General features: G+C 37.4%; 1 protein-coding gene across 1 annotated transcript in view; it reads left to right on the top strand.

Moving 5' to 3' along the window:
• Positions 1–610: 610 nt before the first annotated feature.
• TNPO1 (transportin 1) overlaps positions 611–14,080 on the top strand; it is a 55,524-nt gene continuing 42,054 nt past the window's right edge. The window contains exons 1-6 of the mRNA XM_008691310.2: positions 611–758; positions 892–1,005; positions 3,744–3,819; positions 7,874–8,023; positions 11,386–11,492; positions 12,991–13,124. Coding sequence (XP_008689532.1) covers positions 901–1,005; positions 3,744–3,819; positions 7,874–8,023; positions 11,386–11,492; positions 12,991–13,124 — 572 coding nt within the window. The 5' untranslated portion in view covers positions 611–758; positions 892–900. The remainder of the gene's footprint in view (positions 759–891; positions 1,006–3,743; positions 3,820–7,873; positions 8,024–11,385; positions 11,493–12,990; positions 13,125–14,080) is intronic.

The following is a 14,080-nucleotide window of genomic DNA, read 5'->3' as shown; positions in this document are numbered from 1 at the left end:
AATAATACCTCCCCAGGCTGGCTTGAGAATGAAATGAGAAAATGTATGTGAGAACACTTTTATGGAATTAAACACGATCCACTTATAAAATTACGTTATTTTTCTTGTTTTTCCTTCACCCCAAAGTCTTTAGTTGTTAAATGTGGTTATTTCAGATGGAATTCATTTCACTTGAGTTCAGAAGTTTAAGTGTATAAAAGAATGCAGTTTTTTCAATCACGTTCTGCAAATGTAAATGCAACATTTAGTGTTTATCGAGGTGTGGGTTGTGATTACATTTTTAGTTTTTTAGACCAAATATTAGTGCTATGTATATCAAATTGAAATGTAAACTTTTTAATTTTTTCTATGTATTGTTGAGTTGTCGGGAATTATCAGGCTTTTTTCCCTATTCCAGTCATTCTTCATTATTCACCATGTTAACTTAATGACTAATACCCCAAATCATATCTCTTCAGGGGTTTCGCAGGGGTTTCGACAAGAACTCGACTTCTGAGGAGTCGTTAGTTAAATCAGTAATAATCTGGACAGAACTCTAGTTGGGTTGGGCTGGAGAAAACTGCGTGGCACTAGGACCCAGGGGGCTCCCGTGAGCGGATCTAGGGGCCAGATTGCAAATTCGCGGTGACTCAGTCTGGTCGGCTCCTTGCGCTCGGCGGCCGCGGCGGCAGCAGCAGCAGACGTTGGCGGCCGAGCTGCTAGGATCAGTTCCCCCGGGTTTCGCCGTCCGAGACTTCTTTCGGGGCACCCCCAAGCAGGTCCGAGGCGTCTGGGGAGCATAGGGGTCGTTCTGGCGGGGAAAGGGGGGTTGCTCGGCGCGGGAAGCCCTCGGGCCTGTGCACGGGGAGTAACATTTGCTCCGTCTCTTCCTGTGTCTGGCTTTATTTGCAGCAAACCAAGATGGAGTATGAGTGGAAACCTGACGAGCAAGGGCTTCAGCAAATCCTGCAGCTGCTGAAGGAGTCCCAGTCCCCAGACACCACCATCCAGAGAACCGTGCAACAAGTATCCTTTCCGAGGCCTTGCCGCCCTCCGCGCAGCTCGCCCCGCGCGGGGCCCGCTCCCGGCGGCCGGGTGGCTCCCGCCGCCCCTCCCCCTCCTCCCGCTCCCCGGATCCCTCCGCCCTCCGCCCGCCCGCGGGGAGAGGCCCGCCCGCCGCCGCAGCTCCTGCCCGGCGCCTCGCGCACGCGGCCCTCGAGCCCGGGTCCGGGGTGCCGCCGCGGCCGCCGGCTTCCGGCCCGCGGGAGGCGGGGGCTCCCGGCCGCCGCCCGCGATCGCGACATGTGCGCCCGCCGGGCCGCCACGTCCCCGCTCGCCCACCGCTGACCTGCCCATGGGGTGGAGAGCGGCGCGGGCGGGCGGGCGCGGCCCGGGTGCGGCGCGGACCCCGGCCCCACACAATACGCGGCAGGCCAAGGGGGCGGCGGGCCGAGCGAGAGTCCGGGTGGAGGGCGCTGTGTGCGAGACGGAGCTCACCAGCCGAGCGTCCGGCCAGAAATGGGGTGGAGCTGGCGCGGGGTTTAAACTGCCGACCCTTTGGGCCTGGGGTTTCTTCGAGACCCCGGCCATAAAAGTGCTGGAGACCTACAAGTGGGGGGTCTCAGGCCTCTCACCCCGAGGCTGCTCTTGCTCACACCTGTTGCAAGCTTCCTGGCTTCCGAGTGAAATAGTCTTTTTGGCTCAAAGGCTGACTGCTCAGTTATTCCGTGTTTACCGAGTTTGCTAGGGTAGCGGTCGTATTGCTACGGTTTTAGAGACAGAAAAGGTTAAAAGAAGCACTAAAACCTCTGGTGCCCTGAACGGTGGATAAATAAAAGTTCTTACTGGATACGGTTAAGGAGACAAATTCACTCACCCAGTCATAATTGAGCTTTTTATCCCTGTTACTTTGAGGCTAAAGAATTCCTTAAAAAAAAAAAAAAGCCTTAAAAGTCTGCTGTTTTTGCAGAAACAATTTGATTCTTAGTGAAGAGCAAAACTGTAGAATTTGGTAAATAAGCTCTTTAGTTTGGCCTTATTTGAATATAATACACTGTAAAGGTGAAGTTACATACAATTCCGTGAGAAAGTGGTAAATAAGTTCTGAAGTCGAAGAAGTACTGCATTGCTCTAAGTTAAAACTTTAAATAGGTGAGGAAGTACATAGCTTCGTAGTTAATACACTGCTCATTTAAAACGGGAGGGGATAATGCTGCTAGTACTGAGGTAAGAATAGTAGCTTTGGGGTGTGTGGAACCTTGTATCTGACACCTTGCTGTAGCCCAGTCTTACTTTGTGTTACCAAAGCTGTAGGAATGATAGAAGTTGATATTTAGTGAATTACAGGTAATTGTATGACACAGTTATTTAAGTTAGCCAAGCCCATAACCACCTTGTAATTTTTTCTATAGCACTGTATATCATTATTTCCTGTTTTGGTACGTATTTATTCAATTAAATACCTTTTATATGCCTGGTACTGTGCTTGGGCTGACAATCAATTTTACAGTTTATTCTGTGTGCCTGGAGCATAGTATGCCTCTGCGTAAGGAACAAATTAAATTTCAGTAGGCGAACAGTATTTAAAAATACACACTGCTTTTATATTTTTGAAGTGCCTGATGATGGATGACTTTGTTCTCTTGTGTGTTGTTAGGAATTTATTTTATTGTTGTTTTTGTATAGGCTTGAGCACCTTTTGCAACACTATTAGTAATGTGGATAGATGGCCCAGGTTGTAAGAAAGTAAATCTTACCAGAAAGTATTCATTAAAAATTAGCACATCAGCTTGTTAATATTGGCCATTCACTAAAGAAACCACTGGGTTTTTCTTGGTCAAAGAAAGTAGACTTTGGAAATTTTCTAGAGAACATCTTTTGCTAGTTCATTTACGTTCTGACCACTATTGAGGGTATTCTAGTATGAAATAAATAACTAATGCAACGTACCTAGAGTTCGTACTGTGGGTTTAATTTTAAAAAAGTATTTAGATCTCAGTAAAAACATTTGAATATCTCTATTTAATAAAACACAATATTAGAATATTAGAGATTAAGAGGGTGTGAAGAAAGATATAATAGAACATTATGGTACTGTTGACTGCCAACAGAATGAAATACCTGCAAAATTAAGTCACTAGAAATGTTAGATCTTGGGGAGGGGGGTCAGTCGTAGAACTATTGCAATTCAGTAGTTTCATTACTGATCTTATGTAATATAAGACTTGATACATAGACTTGTGTATAAGTGACATTTTATAGTCAGTTTTTGAACTCTGTAGAACAAACGAGTCTTGTAAAAGCACTTTTATAAAGTTAATTTCTCTAAATGATTTTTAAAGACCTCTTTTCATTTCTTTGGAATGCTTTTCATTTTTGTCATTATTTTTATACCTGAATACCCTTCTGATTAATGTTTTTAAAGTTCAAATAAATCAAAAATTCGGTTTTGAAAGGGGTTTAGGGTTTTTTTTGCTATGTTGAGCATTCTGAAGGTGGAACTTGGCTTATGTTGTAATGAATATAGTTGATGTAAAGTATTAAGTTTAATATTTCAGCCATTAAGCACCTAAGAGATTTAACATAATCATTAGTGTGTTCTTGGAATAGTGTATTGATGGTTTTAATAAGATAACTTTATTCTTCTTAAGAAAAAAATGCAAGATTAAAAACATCACAAAAGGGATTCTTGATTTTAGATTAAAAATGCTTAATTTTTTCCTTAGATTACATTGAGAAGTTTCCTTAACTACTGTTTGTTCTAGAAACTGGAACAACTCAATCAATATCCAGATTTTAACAACTACCTGATTTTTGTTCTTACAAAATTAAAATCTGAAGGTAAGTAAGGTTTATATTGATAAAACAACTTGGAAACCTATTAAAACCTATTAAAATAGGCTGAGAGTTAACTCTCATTTCAAAGGTTTGCATTTTATAGTAACCATTGCTTTACATATGGAATGAGCAGAGACTTATGTTTAAGTATTTAGATGATTAATAAGCATTAGGTTATTAATTGCGTGTTCTATAACAAATTCCCTCATATTTTGTGAATGAAAAGAGTGTTGCAAAGTCGGCTTTGGTGTTTTGCTTGAATTCTTGTGCATGAATGTCCTAAAGATTGGTTTAATACACAGATTGAATGTAGGATTTACTAATTAAGTATATGTGGGTTCAGAGTAAGCAATTCAAAGTTCATATAACCAAAATGAAAAATCACTTATAGTCCTATCACCCAGAGAGAATTATTATTATTACTCTTGATTAATTCTCCAGTCTTCTATGGCTATATACTATTTTAAAATTTAACTAAAATATGGAATCATTCTCTTCGTAAAATTTGTGATTTTTTTTTTTAACTTCTAACAGTATACTGAACAGTATAATGAAATTTTTTTTTCATTAACCGTTCTGCAATAGTCTTAAATTATTTTTATGGCGCTTCAAAGCCTGAAAACTAGTTTTATTTATTTATTTTTAAACTAATTTTATTTTTTAAATGGTGTGGTCATTTGTTTCTAATACAGGTCACGTGTCCCAGTAGACTTCATTCATTTCACAAATATTTGTTGAGCACCACTTCATTTCCAGGCTCAGGGGAAATAAAGTAAACAAAATAAGAATCTCTGTCCTCATGGAACTTACATTATAGTGAGAGGTGTTCTTCATAGAGTTATTTGAGTATTGAAGATTCCCTTCCTGGAACATTGTCAGACACACAAAAAGCACTAAAATGCTATTGAGTACCAGGTTGGCCTCTAAATGAAAGCATTATACCCTGTTCAGTGATTAGTGTTTCAGAAGCCATAGAGCAATTAGTTAAAAAAAGAAAAAACACAAGGGCACTTGGAGTTGGGAAGCAAGTTTTAGACATTGACAGATTCACCTGTCTTGCTTTTTTCAGCTATATAATGCCTGTGTTAGACTACAAGACCATCTGTAAGGGTTCATCTCCAAGGCTCTAGGGGGTTGTGGCCTTAATGTGTAATAAAAATCTCACTAATCTTTTTTTCTTAAGAGTTACTCGTTTATTTTATTTTATTTTTTTTAAGATTTTATTTATTTATTTGTCAGACAGCCAGCGAGAGAGGGAACACAAGCAGGGTGAATGGGAGAGGAAGAAGCAGGCTCCCAGCGGAGGAGCCCGATGTGGGACTCAATCCCGCAACGCCGGGATCACGCCCTGAGCCTAAGGCAGACCCTTAACGACTGCGCTACCCAGGCGCCCCAGTAAATGAATTTTTCTAAACTAATTATTTTACTTGAAAATTTTAAACTTATTTTCCACTCGGTCATGTCAGTGTACACATCCTAAATTCCAAATATTAAAGGTTGTTAGAATATTATACTCTTTCTTGAAGCTTTTTTGGGGATGTAAGAATAAGAAGTATTTTTTAAAAGCGAACATAGGGGCGCCTGGGTGGCTCAGTCATTGAGCGTCTGGCTGCGGCTCAGGGCGTGATCCCGGTGTGCTGGGATCGAGCCCCACATCAGGCTCCTCCACTGGGAGCCTGCTTCTTCCCCTCCCACTCCCCCTGCTTGTGTTCCCTCTCTCACTGGCTGTCTCTCTCTGTCAAATAAATAAATAAAAAATCTTTAAAAAAATAAAATAAAAGCGAGCGTAGAATTCAAATAGCAAGAGAGGTTGGGGTGTAACTACCTCCGATTCATTAGTCACCATTTCTCAAAGGACGTAGTAGGAGCTTAACATTTGTGTAACAGTTAATATTTCTTCTTGTGTCTTATTTGGGATACGAGTTTACTGTGTCTAGTTTTCCATTTAAAAAAAAGAACTGGCATTGGGGTCATCGTATTAATGAAGGAACATAAATGACATCTTTACATAGAAAGGCTTATTTAGTAATCTGTTCACCATCCTCTTGTGAATTTGTTTACACTGAATCATGGAGTAAAATTTTAGATCTGGAAGAGACCTCAGAGATAAGCTCATCTAACAGCAAATTGAGGTCCAATAAAGTAAAGCCTTAATGTTTTTTTAAAAAGTAAATGGTTGGGGCGCCTGGGTGGCACAGCGGTTAAGCGTTTGCCTTCGGCTCAGGGCGTGATCCTGGCGTTATGGGATCGAGCCCCACATCAGGCTCTTCCGCTATGAGCCTGCTTCTTCCTCTCCCACTCCCCCTGCTTGTGTTCCCTCTCTCACTGGCTGTCTCTATTTCTGTCGAATAAATAAATAAAATCTTTAAAAAAAATAAAATAAAAAGTAAATGGTTGATTGGTGGCTCTTTGGATTTAGGACAGGATATGTTTTACCTTAACTAAAGTAAATATTTTAATATAAAATACTTTTTAATATTAAACCATTTCTTCTTTGTATTGTGACTTATTAAAACTCTTCATCTTACAACATTTATTATAAAAACAGTAGTGATTATTTGTTATAAACAAATACATGCCATTTAGAATAAAATTATGACTTAATTATTAAGGGCTAACTTAGACAAAAGGATTATTGCTTGAAGAAGTTAAATATCTGGCTGTTCATTTATTTTATGGCCATTTTTAAACTTGCGAGAGAATTTAGAACTGTTTTTGTTTCATTGTAAGTTATTCATTGGAATGGGTTGTAATTGAAACCAGAAAGAAGTTTTTAAACAGTGACATAAAAGGTTTGAGCGTATATTGCTGTGATGGCCTGAACGGGGTTCCGTGCAGAGAAACTGCTACCCTTTTGCCCCTCGGTGTGCGTCACCCTGGACTGTTCAGTGCCAATCAGACTGTGGGAGCATACTGCAAACCAGAACAAGCTCAGAGTATTCTGTTTAAGTAGCGTTTGTAAAATGCTGTAGTGCTGTAATAGCATATTCTGTTTAGCACCCCAGCTCTTCATGTCATCCAGTCTTTTGCGGGGGATGGTGCTATAGCGTGCATCAAAGTCTAGGCTGGAGCCAGACTCCCGAGGTTCATATTTTGGCTTCCCCACTTAATAGCTTTGTGTGACTTTGGCAAAGCCCTCAGTTTCTTCATTTGTGCAGTGGGGATAATAACTCCTGTCTCATGAGGTTGTGAGGATTAAAAGCACAGTATTTGGAATGCACTTAGCAGTGTTTAGTACCTAATAAGCATTCAGAAGATATTAACTATTGTTAATACTGGTGGTGATGTCAATTGGTAAGGCATCAGTTACATTCTACTAGTATTAAATTCTTCTTAAAAAATTATTAACATCCATCTATGGACTAAACTTTTTTATGTAAATTCTTTTTTTAACTTGTGGAAATTTTAAAACTTTTACTTTTTTTTTTTTTTTTTTTTTAGCTCAGAGCCAAGTGAAAAACATGATATAAATGAACGTCAGTTATTTGTATGTGAAGGTGATCCCATATATTCTTTGTCCACTTAATTTTTTCATAGGATATTTTTAGTGACTAATACTTTCAGATCTGTAATTTGATGTTTATATCAGGTTCCAATAAAGCTTGAGTACAGTGGCCATATATAAACTAAATTAACTCTTAAACTAAGTCAGTGGTTCTCAACCAGGTGCAATTTGGTCCCCCCACCTTGCCACCCATGCCACCCCTCCAACAGTCCAGATGTTATCTGGAAACATTGTCAAAGCTTGGGAAGGTGATACTGGCATCTATAGCCAGTGAGACTGCAAAACATCATAGGATGCACAGGACAACACCCAACAAAGAATTATGTGCCCCAGAATGTCAATAATGCCAAGGTTGAGAAACTCTGAACTACAAATCATGGAGCTAATCTTTCGATAATCATTTATGATACTTTTTTTTCCTTTTTCCTGGTTATAGCAAAATTACTGGAATGTTGCAATCAATTTTCAAATATAAGTATTTTAAAAGTTACTGTTCTTATATATTTTGAAATGAAAACTACTTTTAAAGTCAGTAATACTGTTTTATTACAGACGAACCCACAAGATCATTAAGTGGTCTCATTTTGAAGAATAACGTGAAAGCACATTTTCAGAACTTCCCAAATGGTGTGACAGACTTTATTAAGAGTGAATGTTTAAACAATATTGGTGACTCCTCTCCTTTGATTAGAGCCACTGTAGGTAAGTTATATTTTTATAGTAGTGTTGCTTATCTGGTTTGTAACTGGGTATTTTGAGATGATAGACTATTCTCATAGGAATTTTTGTCATGCATTTCATGAATTGTGAGTGAGGAGGGGAGTTTTTCATTGCCACTTTCAAATGCTTTGGAAATAATGTTCATTATTATAGTAAAATCCCTTAATTAGTGAGACCAGAGTCACTGGTAGTTGTTTAATCAACATTCATTAAAGTAGGGCATTAACAAATGATATTAATTTAAGACTACTGCCTTTTCTTTGAGTTCCTTACTATCTTTCTTGTGTAATACATGGGATATAATTTCCAGTTTTACTTTCTTTACACGGAAAGAACACTTCATAAAACAAGGTAAGAATAGGACCTTAGGTTTTACTGTTTTCTACCCTAGTTTTTAATATTTGCCTTGTCTGTATCTCAGTACAGCAAATTTTTAGTCTTTTCAGAGTGTTCAACTTGAGTAAAAGAAATACCAGTTTATGTAATATTGAATTAAAATGTTTAATTATAATAGCTGGTATAAATAGGTTTGGGCATAAACACAACTGACTGTTGGTGATAGCATTCATGGAAGCAGACATAGGAGGACTGAAGAGTGGCCTACTAATGGGCAGCATTCAGTATGCCTTGGGGCTTTAAGCAGCTAAATTTTATGAGGACCCGGAAAGCTTCTGTTAATCCGGCAGGTTGGTGGAATGGAAGTCAGTTAACAATCTCCATAATGATTAAATCATTTTCATTGAAAGTTCTTTACTTTTCTATTTTTTGTCTCATGGTGGGTTTGAAAAGTACCCAGTTCATCTTCTACCTAAAAAAGCAAAGGCTCTTGTGGCCTCTCTCAAAATATACACTTCTTGAATACTGCCATTATTAACACTGATTTTAAATGGGGTGGATGGGGGGCATTTGTGATTTGAGAAAAGGGAATTCCTGGTTTTTTCTGATGGATGCTAATATACCTTCCTAATACTCTGCAGCTCTTGACACTGGTAAAAAAGAATGGTGAGCATATGCCAGACTTCTTAAATATTTTTAATCTTAACAGTACGTATTGGGAATCTTGCTAAGGAAGTTTATTTGAAAAGGTGTTTTGTTAACTGTGGTAATCCATTGGACAAATGTAAAATTGTTTCTCCTGTTAAAGAATATATGGTTTGTAATTTTATTATTTTAGTGACTATCCTTTATGTGTGTTTATATACATGTTTATATATGGGAAAAAGATTTTTGGGGGAGTGGATGAAATTATATGGGCCAGTTAGATTTGAATTTGTTGGTCTATCAACATTCTCTATTACTCTTCTGGCAGAAGTAATGTCATCAGTCCATTAATGCCAAGTTGTAGCCTGGCATTTAATTTTTTTACTGCTCGTTTTTAAGACATCCTTAGTTTTCTTTAGGCAGATCCAAAGCTTGCTTCCCCCCCCTTCTATTCGTAAAATTTTAACTTCAGGAAAGAATTATTGGCAAGATGGAGCAGCTCTACCATTGGCTTTGATGCTTTTTGATCTTAGTTATATCTTAAAAATGCTGTCAATCCATTGACTTCCCATGTAATTTAGTTTAGTTTTTTTTTTTTTTAGTGCGGCGTACATATTGGCCAACAAATTCATACTTTTTTTAGCTCTTTGCCACTGGGAGCAACCTTCTCAAAACCGTGGAAAATTCAAAAACAATTTATGCACACAAACAAATAGAATTTGCTGTTTAGTAATAATCATTGATCATTTACTATATGCCACCGGGCCGGCATTTTGTTTGCATATCTCACTGAATTCTCAAAATAACAAGAGAACACTTTCTCTTTTTTTTTTCCACTTCTACAAATTAGTATTTTGAAGTTTAGAGTACATGTAATTTACCTACTGTCAGAGTTTATACAGATCTTAATTATGGTACTAAAAGGTCTATAATCAGGGGCGCCTGGGTGGCACAGCGGTTAAGCGTCTGCCTTCGGCTCAGGGCGTGATCCCGGCGATCTGGGATCGAGCCCCACATCAGGCTCTTCTGCTATGAGCCTGCTTCTTCCTCTCCCACTTCCCCTGCTTGTGTTCCCTCTCTCGCTGGCTGTCTCTATCTCTGTCGAATAAATAAATAAAATCTTTAAAAAAAAAATAAATAAATAAATAAATAAATTAAAATAAAATAAAATAAAAAAAATAAAAAATAAAAGGTCTATAATCATCAAACAAAGTATATTATCTTACTCATGTTAAACTTGCTAAGGCAGAGGAAAACATTAACACAAAACCTTTGTGTTATTACTGGTGTGTGTTTTAATACAGAACCTTTCTGTTACATGTTTGTATAATTCGCAAATGCATTCACTATCACAATTAAGCTACACAACACAGTTGAAACAATCTAGTCATAGTGACATGATCAGTGAGCATGTGACCCTCCAAGATCCAAGATCACCTTGCCAGTGATTTATCCTTGATCTTGTAAGTGGGAACTGGTGGAGGAGTGTGTGGGTCTTTCCACACCAGAGGGGTTGTTGCACACAGGATTTATTATCCATTGATGGCTCATCTTTCATTCTCCCTACCTTGGTCCGTGGCTGTGATCCATCCTAGCTTAGGTCAGAGAGTTGATTTTAGCTTTATGTATTTTTGCTAAAAACTAACAGACTCATACTCATCACCCAGTGATAAGCACTGCTAATGTTTTTATTTTCTTTCTACTCTCTTATGTACAATTTCTGTAAAGTAGGAACACGTTTGACCCTTGAATAATACAGGTTTGAACTGCGTGGGTCTGCTTATATGCGGACTTGATTTTTCAGGAGATACAATAAATGTATTTGCATTATGATTTTAATAACATTTTCTTTCTCTAGCTTACTTTATTGTAAAAACCGTATAAAATACATGTAGTACACAAAATTTGTTAATCAACTATGTTGTCATTGAGGCTTGCGTTTAGCAGTAGGCTATTAAGTTTTAAAGAGTTAGCAGTTATGTGTCGATTTTCGACTGGGGGGACCAGCACCCTAACTCCCCCCCCACATTGTTCAAGGGTTGACCATAATTTTAATTGAGTGGAACTGTTGTTATTGTTGGAAAAGAGCAAGTTGTAGTCTTTTCATATAGATAATTGTTAAAAGTACAAAAAAAGGGTAAAGTGTTGGAAAACAAGATAGAAACCTTCAATTTAGGCTGTGGTTTTTCTACAGATGTGTTGTGGTGAAAAGGGGGTCCTTGGTGAATGTTATTATTTATGTGGTTTGGAGGTCCTGGGCTGATTTGGGTCGTATAAATGAATGTGTGTGCATGTATGCATTCACATGGCAGTGTCTGACATAATGCAGTCAGATTTCCTAAAGATAGGTGTTTTCTTTTAAGGTATTTTGATTACAACCATAGCTTCCAAGGGAGAATTGCAGAATTGGCCTGACCTCCTACCAAAACTCTGTAGCCTCTTGGATTCTGAAGATTACAACACTTGTGAGGTAAAGAAATTTGCTTCTTATATTTTCTTCTCTGTTTTTCTTGTCATGTTGTATATTTGTAACGTTTGGAAAAAATAATTACCTGAAACGTACAACTTCAAAAACTTGAAAGCCTCAAGTTACCCTCTTATTTTACATTAGTGACAATTTATCTTACTGTTTTCTATAAGGACTATTAAGTTATAAAGCCTCTTTACTATAATTGCTACAAGGATTTATAATCAGTTAATCCATTAATGTGGTGTTTTTCGAAGATAGGCTTAAATATACCTACCATGAGCACTTTTTTGCCTTCTCTAAATTGCTTTTGTGCCTTATATTTGTGACATGGCTAAAGTATATGTAATCTAGCTTTAATCACGTAGTAATTATAATCTCCTGTTTGCCACTGATCAATAGCAACCTTTCCATGTGGGAAAGGGAGTCTATGGATTTCTCACTGTTTATGAGTACTTTTAAGTATCTCTTTCATTACCAGGCCTCTAGTTTGTGTAGAAATCTGTTTTGAATGGAAACCATTTTAGGTATTTTGCCTCTTTAAAGGAATAACCTAACAGAAAATTTCAAGTGGTCTTTTGACTTGGCAGTTTGTTGCCAGATCTGAAAGAGGGAAAAGGAGGGACTGGAGAGAGGGGGAGTGAGCAAAGAGGTCTTTAAAGTTACACTTCTCCCTCCCTAAAAACAAACAAACAAACAAACAAAACTTACTTTCTCATAAATACATTTCCCAATAACGCCTTAGAAATACACTAAGATTACAGATAAACTAAAATAATAATAGTATTCAACCATTGAGTAAGAGTTGATTAAAATTTAAATTGTGCTTTGGTATAGTGGTAATAACAAAAGGAGATCAATGATAACTTTAAAAAACAAGCACTTACCAAGAATAAAAAATTAAAACTGCAGTAATCATGAAATTATGGAGCTTCTACATAAGTCACATTTTAAAGAGAAAAGTATTCTTCAATTAACTGTACCATGAAAATAAGCACCAGGTTTCTGCCGCTGGTGGAATTACAAGCAGTAAATTAGATGTTTGAGGTAATTAGTAGGTTGCTTTAGGTTAGCCCCTTCGGTGTAAAAATGGTTATAGGGAAATAGTTGCTAATTTGAATTTTCTGCCCTTTTAACTGATTTTGTCACCATTATCCAGTGAATGGTTTATGTATAAATAATTTTTAAATGATATTACGACTTCTTTCTGACTTAAAATTAACAGGAATATTTTGCAAGAAGTTAGCTTTTTTATTGCAGTCTCTGCCAACCAGAGTATCGCTAAGATAAAAACGTACCATTATATTTAAACTGAGATTTTAGATAACTTAGTGGCATACTGATTTCTGTCTTTAAATTGATGACTAAGTTTATGGATTTTGAGGCAGTATTTTATGTGGGCTGAGAACATTAATTCATACAAATTAGTCAATATTCCTCAATTTGCTATTAAAATGGCTTCATTTTTAATTAATTCTAATAATGTAAATGTCTTTCACAGGGAGCATTTGGCGCCCTTCAGAAGATCTGTGAAGATTCTGCTGAGATTTTAGATAGTGATGTGTTAGATCGTCCTCTCAACATCATGATCCCCAAATTTTTACAGTTTTTCAAGCACAGTAGTCCAAAAATAAGGTATCTATGTAGCCAATATGGAATTAATTCATAAACTCTAAGCCTGACCACTCTCTTATTTTGCGTTACCTAATACTTTCGTGATTGGCAAAAGATACTGATGTTCCATGAAGGTGGACTTCAGTAGTTGAAATTTACTCCTTTAATGGCAAAACCCATGAAATGTTAACTTTCTCTGATGAAATTTTTATTCCACAGGATTGTTCTCCACCTTCTATAAGGTTAATTACATTTGTAATGATTAACAGGCATGCTTTTAAGGTCCTTTGTGTAAGGCTGAAATTCATTGTGTTTGAGGTTGTGGTGGTTGTGTTGTTTTTATTTTAATTTATGGAGCTTGCCAAGCACAGGTATCAAATTCATCCGATAGGACATCTGGATTATTTAGTCATTTTAGATTAAGAGTTTTGCATCTAATTAAAAACGTTTTGAGCATGAAGGTAGAAGGATTTTTGAGTATGCTCTAAAATCAGTGGGCCTACTTGGCCAGAAGTTAACCTTGGCCTGCTTTGTTTTCCCGTATATCCCTAGTTTCTTGAACAGGGCCTACCATATAGTTGTTGAAATACTATATTTAAATATTAAATTAACTTTTGACTAATTTGTCATCTGCTGTTAAATCAAGCTATAATTATCATGATGCTTTCACACTGTTTAAGTGTGTAAGACTCCTGTCTGCAGCTACACCAGAAGTTCCCCCAAACTGCCATACTTTTTTTCCCTCTTCTCCAGTTACATGTTTTAATCTAACTTGTCTTTTGTTTATTGTTACTGTGGAAAAGTCATTGCTCTTCTGATTGTTAGTTGTTTTGATTTTTGTTGTTCTAGTTGTCAGTGCTTCGTGCTTTTATGTAGAATGCTCAAAAACCATATTACTATTTAAAGTGTAGTATGCAGGATTCTGGATGCGGTTCTTTAAGGATACCCATCCAAGAGCATGAACTTGAATGCATAAA

Source organism: Ursus maritimus, unplaced genomic scaffold (assembly GCF_017311325.1).
Source record: "Ursus maritimus isolate PB19 unplaced genomic scaffold, ASM1731132v1 scaffold_5, whole genome shotgun sequence".
Taxonomy (NCBI): Eukaryota; Metazoa; Chordata; class Mammalia; order Carnivora; family Ursidae; genus Ursus; species Ursus maritimus.
Note: the sequence above shows the minus strand (reverse complement) of the source record. Positions and strands in the feature narration are given on the sequence as shown.